We start from the raw sequence: 7500 nt of genomic DNA, 5'->3' as shown, positions 1-7500 counted from the left end.
TGCTATTAGAGCTGGACGATGAAATGATATCGATACGTATCGCAATAGACACGTAATCCATATCGTTTTTCGATAAAACCTTACATTTTTTCCCCTTTGTGGGAAGAAAGCGGAAGTTGCGAACAAAGACACTTTAAAGGCCTACTGAAACCCACTACTACCGACCACGCAGTCTGATAGTTAATATATCAATGATGAAATCTTAACATTATAACACATGCCAATACGGCCGGGTTAACTTATAAAGTGACATTTTAAATTTGCCGCTAAACTTCCGGTTCGAAACGCCTCTGAGGATGACGTATGCGCGTGACGTAGCCCGACGAACACGGGTATGCCTTCCACATTGAAGCCGATACGAAAACGCTCTGTTTTCATTTCATAATTCCACAGTATTCTGGACATCTGTGTTCGTGAATCTGTTTCAATCATGTTCATTGCATTATGGAGAAGGAAGCCAAGCAAGCAAAGAAGAAAGTTGTCGGTGCGAAATGGACGTATTTTTCGAACGTAGTCAGCCACAACAGTACACAGCCGGCGCTTCTTTGTTTACATTCCCGAAAGATGCAGTCAAGATGGAAGAACTCGGATAACAGAGACTCTAACCAGGAGGACTTTTGATTTGGATACACAGACGCCTGTAGAGAACTGGGACAACACAGACTCTTACCAGGATTACTTTGATTTGGATGACAAAGACGCAGACGTGCTACTGTGAGTATGCAGCTTTGGCTTTTTTTTGCGTATGTACGTAACTTTTTTAAAATATATAAGCTTTATGAACCTTGGGTTAGGTGAACGGTCTTTTGGGCTGAGTGATTGTGTGTGTTGATCATGTGTTTGAATTGTATTGGCGTGTTCTATGGAGCTAGGAGCTAGCAGAGGAGCTAGGAGCTAGCATAACACGTACCGTACCGTAAGTGCGCGTCACGTACGTAACTTTTTAAAAATATATAAGCTTTATGAACCTTGGGTTAGGTGAACGGTCTTTTGGGCTGAGTGATTGTGTGTGTTGATCGGGTGTTTGAATTGTATTGGCGTGTTCTATGGAGCTAGGAGCTAGCAGAGGAGCTAGGAGCTAGCACAACAAACACGCAGGTGTTATTATGCAGGATTAATTTGTGGCATATTAAATATAAGCCTGGTTGTGTTGTGGCTAATAGAGTATATATATGTCTTGTGTTTATTTACTGTTGTAGTCATTCCCAGCTGAATATCAGGTACCGTGAGTATGCAGCCTTGGCTGCTAAACATTCGATAACTTGACCGTATGTGCGCGTCACGTACGTAACTTTTTAAAAATATATAAGCTTTATGAACCTTGGGTTAGGTAAACGGTCTTTTGGGCTGAGTGATTGTGTGTGTTGATCAGGTGTTTGAATTGTATTGGCGTGTTCTATGGAGCTAGGAGCTAGCAGAGGAGCTAGGAGCTAGCATAACAAACACGCAGGTGTTTTTATGCAGGATTAATTTGTGGCATATTAAATATAAGCCTGGTTGTGTTGTGGCTAATAGAGTATATATATGTCTTGTGTTTATTTACTGTTGTAGTCATTCCCAGCTGAATATCAGGTCACCCCCGGCTCTCACAGCATCTTCCCTATCTGAATAGCTTCAACTCCCCACTAGTCCTTCACTTGCACTTTACTCATCCACAAATCTTTCATCCTCGCTCAAATTAATGGGGAAATTGTCGCTTTCTCGGTCCGAATCTCTCTCACTTCATGCGGCCATCATTGTAAACAATAGGGAACTTTGCGTATATGTTCAACTGACTACGTCACGCTACTTCCGGTAGGTGCAAGCCTTTTTTTTATCAGATACCAAAAGTTGCAATCTTTATCGTCGTTGTTCTATACTAAATCCTTTCAGCAAAAATATGGCAATATCGCGAAATGATCAAGTATGACACATAGAATAGATCTGCTATCCCCGTTTAAATAAAAAAAAATTCATTTCAGTAGGCCTTTAAATGTAACGTAGATTTCGGGTTTCACTCTGTAAAAGCGCTTTGAGTCACTAGAGAAAAGCGCTATATAAATATAATTCAGGGGACAGTATCAACTATCACGTTTGTTTGATTCTTTGCACGGCGTGAGAAGAGAAAGTCCCAATGAAGAAATTGTGGATAAAAGAGCAAACGTTTTTGGATGTTAGCTAGCATGCTAACATTAGCTTGCTATTTTTTTTTAGCTAATTTAGCAGGTATACACCTCGGTGTCATATATTTTGGTATTTCACTAATGCTAACTGTAAGCATGTTATTATAGTAATGTTAGCATGCTACCTTTTTAGCTCATTTTGCTCAAATTTTGTGTTGCTTGACGGTACCTAGCCAGCGTGCTAACTGTTAGCACGCTGGCTCTTCAGCATTCACAGGAAATTTCTAACAAAATTGCATTTTTTAGTTTAAAAAAAAAAAAAAATCTAAATATTGTACTGGTTTTGAAGGTGAAAACTACCAAAGTGCCCTCACATCTCTTGGTCTGTCAGAATAGTTTTTGGATTTTTTTTCAAAGGGACTTTAGTCAGACCAACGTGGTCTGTAAATGATGCAAGGCAAGAGCGCTAACACTACACCACCTTAGCCGCGCTCACCCTTTAGAGCACAGCTTCCTGCAGAAAATAGTTCTTCTCAGGTTTCTCTATGATTACATTTTCACACTTTGCACTATTTTCTTACACTTTATGAAGCATTTCTGACATATTCCTTCATTTTAAGAGCTTATAGTTAAGTGTTCAATGCGATTTTACTATTTTGTTGACATTGTTGGAGTGTTTTCATGCTTGTGTTGACATTTCCTTTCTGCCTTAATAGCTGAGGGATTATAATCAGAGGAAGTTACATTTCAAATAAGTATTATTCTCCTGCTCCTTATTTTCCGTTAGTCATAAAAATGTCAATAATTATCTATATCGACCGATATATTAATAATATTAAAACAATTACTGCATAACAAAAAAATAATTTCCATAGTTAAATAAGAATAACAGGGCAAATTAATGTTACACAGCCGTTATTTCCTGGCATTAAACCTGCAGAAAATAGTTCTTCTCAGGTTTCTCTTTTACATTTTCACACTTTGCACTATTTTCTTACACTTTATGAAGCATTTCTGACATATTCCTTCATTTTAAGATCTTATTGTTAGGTGTTAAATGTGATTGTATTATTTTGTTTACATGAGTGTTTTCCACGCTTGTGTTGACATTTCCTTTCTGCCTTGATAGCTGAGGGATTATAATCAGCGGAAGTTACATTTCAAATAAAAACAAATTGTTCTCCTGCTCCTTGTTTTCCATTAGTCATAAAAATGTCAATAATTATCGATATCGACTCATATATTAATATTATTTAAACAGTAACTGCATAACAAAAAAAATAATTTCCATAGTTAAATAATAATAACAGGGCAAATTAATGTTACACAGCCGTTATTTCCTGGCATTAAACCTGCAGAAAATTGTTCTTCTCAGGTTTCTCTATGTTTCCTTTTTGCACTATTTTCTTACACTTTATGAAGCATTTCTGACATATTCCTTCTTTTTATTGTTAAGTGTTCAATGTGATTTTACTATTTTGTTGACATTGAGTGTTTTCCACGCTCGTGTTGACATTTCCTTTCTGCCTTGATAGCTGAGGGATTATAATCAGAGGAAGTTACATTTCTAATAACATATTATTCTCCTGCTCCTTATTTTCTATTAGTCATAAACATGTCAATTATTATCAATATCGACCGATATATTAATAACATTTAAACAATTACTGCATAACAAAAAAATAATTTCCATAGTTAAATAAGAATAACAGGGCAAATACATGTTACACAGACGTTATTTCCTGGCATTAAACCTGCAGAAAATAGTTCTTCTCAGGTTTCTCTTTTACATTTTCACACTTTGCACTATTTTCTTACACTTTATGAAGCATTTCTTACATTTTCCTTCATTTTAAAATCTTATAGTTAAGTGTTCAATGTGATTTTACTATTTTGTTGACATTGTTGGAGTCTTTTCCACGCTTGTGTTGACATTTCCTTTCTGCCTTGATAGCTGAGGGATTATAATCAGAGGAAGTTACATTTCAAATAAATATTGTTCTCCTGCTCCTTATTTTGCATTAGTCATAAAAATGTCAATAATTATCGATATCGACCGATATATTAATAATATTTAAACAATCACTGCTTAACAAAAAATAATTTCCATAGTTAAATAATAATAACAGGGCAAATTAATGTTACACAGCCGTTATTTCCTGGCATTAAACCTGCAGAAAATAGTTCTTCTCAGGTTTCTCTATGTTTACATTTTCACACTTTGCACTATTTTCTTACACTTTATGAAGCATTTCTTACATATTCCTTCATTTTAAGAGCTTATAGTTAAGTGTTCAATGCGATTTTACTATTTTGTTGACATTTTTTGAGTGTTTTCCTCGCTTGTGTTGACATTTCCTTTCTGCCTTGATAGCTGAGGGATTATAATCAGTGGAAGTTACATTTCAAATAAGTATTATTCTCCTGCTCCTTATTTTCGAATTAGTCATAAAAATGTCAATAATTATCGATATCAACCGATATATTAATAATATTTAAAAATTACTGCATAACAAAAAAATAATTTCCATAGTTAAATAATAATAACAGGGCAAATAAATGTTACACAGACGTTATTTCCTGGCATTAAACCTGCAGAAAATAGTTCTCAGATTTCTCTGTTTACATTTTGCACTATTTTCTTACACTTTATGAAGCATTTCTGACATATTCCTTCATTTTAAGAGCTTATAGTTAAGTGTTCAATGTAATTTTACTATTTTGTTGACATTTTTTGAGTGTTTTCCATGCTTGTGTTGACGTTTCCTTTCTGCCTTTGGGATTATAATCAGAGGAAAGTTAAATGTTTATATTTAATATATTTTTCTCCTTATTTTCCTTAGGTCATGAAAATATCAATAATATCGGTAGCGACCAATGTAAGACTGATATCGTGATACAGTTTTCAGCGACATCGCCCAGCCTTAATTGCTAATTAAATAAAACACATGTACTGGGCGAAACAAATCAATATTGAAAATGGCTGCCAACCTCGGGGTGGTTGCTCTAGACCAGGAGTCACCAACGCGGTGCCCGCGGGCACCAGGTAGCCCGTAAGGACCAGATGAGTAGCCCGCTGGCCTGTTCTAAAAATAGCTCAAATAGCAGCACTTACTAGTGAGCTGCCTGTATTTTTTAAATTGTATTTATTTACTAGCCAGCTGGTCTCGCTTTGCCCGACATTTTTAATTCTAAGAGAGACAAAACTCAAATAGAATATGAAAATCCAAGACATTTTTTTAAAAGACTTCTTCACTTGTTTAAATAAAGACATAATTTTTTTACTTTGCTTCTTATAACTTTCAGAAAGACAATTTTAGAGAAAAAATACAACTTTAAAAATGATTTTAGGATATTTAAACACATATACCTTTTTACCTTTTAAATTAATTCCTCTCTTTTCCTGACAATTTAAATGCAATGTTCAAGTACATTTATTTTTTTTACTGTAAAGAATAATAAATACATTTTGATTTAATTCTTCATTTTAGCTTCTGTTTTTTTGACGAAGAATATTTGTGAAATATTTCTTCAAACTTATTATGATTTAAAATTCAAAACAATTATTCTGGCAAATCTAGAAAATCTGTAGAATCAAATTTAAATCTTATTTCAAAGTCTTTTCAATTTCTTTTAAAAATGTTGTTCTGGAAAATCTAGAAGAAATAATGATTTGTCTTTGTTAGAAATATAGCTTGGTCCAATTTGTTATATATTCTAACAAAGTGCAGATTGGATTTTAACCTATTTAAAACATGTCATCAAAATTCTAAAATTAATCTTAATCAGGAAAAATGACTAATGATGTTCCATAAATTATTTTTTTAATTTTTTCAAAAAGATTCGAATTAGCTCGTTTTTCTCTTCTTTTTTTTCGGTTGAATTTTGAATTTTAAAGAGTCGAAATTGAAGATAAACTATGTTTCAAAATTGAATTGTCATTTTTTTTCGTGTTTTCTCCTATTTTAAACCATTCAATTAAGTGTAAATATCATTAATTATTAATAATAACATAGAGTTAAAGGTAAATTGAGCAAATTGGCTATTTCTGGCAATTTATTTAAGTGTGTATCAAAGTGGTAGCCCTTCGCATTAATCACTACCCAAGAAGTAGCTCTTGCTTTCAAAAAGGTTGGTGACCCCTGCTCTGGACGGGTTTTGACTGTTTGGAATGGCGTGACTTGTCTCCACGTGCATTTGAGCGTGTAGTCCCGCTTGTGTTCACAGAGCATCCACCAGTCTCTGGCCGCCCTCAGCAAGGTGATTCGAGGGACTGAACTTCTCACTCCCAAGGTCCAAAAACTGGCGACGGCCTTGCTCAACCAAGAGGTGAGCAGCGCTCCAAAAGACACGTGGACTTCAACTATCAACTTTCATGCAAATCCAACCAAACTCTCCAACTTCCACACACATTTAGGCAAATCAGTGTGATTTTCACCTCCTTCTGGCTCCCTAAGCCTTCTGGGTAATGTAGTATACAACCACCCACTTCCTAATTGACATGTATTTAAATATGTATTTCACTTTTATTTACAAGACAATTAATAACATTTTCATTTGCAATGCTGACCTAGCAAAGAGGCGGCATTTACATGTTAGAGATGTTGAAGTGTGATGATAATCCCTCATTGTCTTTCAAATACCAACACAAATGAGCGCGCATGCTCTTAACGTGCGGGGGTGAATGTGTTGGAACATAAATAAAACATCAAGTGTAAAACATACGCGGAGAATGTCTGCAACTTGCTGTCATTACTTCATGAATTATTTCTATAATTAGTTATAATTACTTAAAACAGTACGGCAATTTGACAATGAGGTCTGAGTATGTGCTTTTACTGCCATCTAGTGTCTACTTTTAAGTCTGCGTGCTATAAAAGGAGTAAAACATCAATACAGTATTAGTTTTCACATGTTGCAGTCCTGTGCTTTTTGAGGTTAAAGTCACACTTAAAACTCAGATAACAACTTTATGCAAATGTTGCCACAACTTTGTGAAAAAGCTGCTCAGATTTCAGCCACCAAAGAATCCCGGAGAGACTGACATATGTGGATATTGTAAAAGAAAATGTCCAAGCACAACACATAATTTGACATTACACCCATTTAAATCCACTTCATTGCATGATGGGAAAAATGCAAAACTCTCGCCACACTTTTCTATGTTTGGCACATTTTAGCTGCTAGATATTTCTGATTGATTACAAAACTTTAAAGAGGTCGTCACGAAAAAATAAATACACTCTTAATATCCAGTTATGTTCATTATTAAATGTATACACCCATTATATTAATATAATATGTAAACACACACACACACACACATCTATATATATATATATATATATATATATATATATATATATATATATATATATATATATATATATATATATAT

The 7500-nt window shown here is 34.5% G+C and overlaps 1 protein-coding gene across 1 annotated transcript in view; it reads left to right on the top strand.

The window, feature by feature from the left end:
* Positions 1-7500, top strand: part of LOC133663681 (cytoplasmic dynein 2 heavy chain 1-like) — a 118332-nt gene that overhangs the window by 90546 nt on the left and 20286 nt on the right. Inside the window, exon 28 of the mRNA XM_062068365.1 lies at positions 6330-6431. Within this exon, the coding sequence (XP_061924349.1) occupies positions 6330-6431 (102 nt within the window). The remainder of the gene's footprint in view (positions 1-6329; positions 6432-7500) is intronic.

This window comes from Entelurus aequoreus, linkage group LG13 (genome assembly GCF_033978785.1).
Source record: "Entelurus aequoreus isolate RoL-2023_Sb linkage group LG13, RoL_Eaeq_v1.1, whole genome shotgun sequence".
In the NCBI taxonomy this organism is placed as follows: domain Eukaryota; kingdom Metazoa; phylum Chordata; class Actinopteri; order Syngnathiformes; family Syngnathidae; genus Entelurus; species Entelurus aequoreus.
Note: the sequence above shows the minus strand (reverse complement) of the source record. Positions and strands in the feature narration are given on the sequence as shown.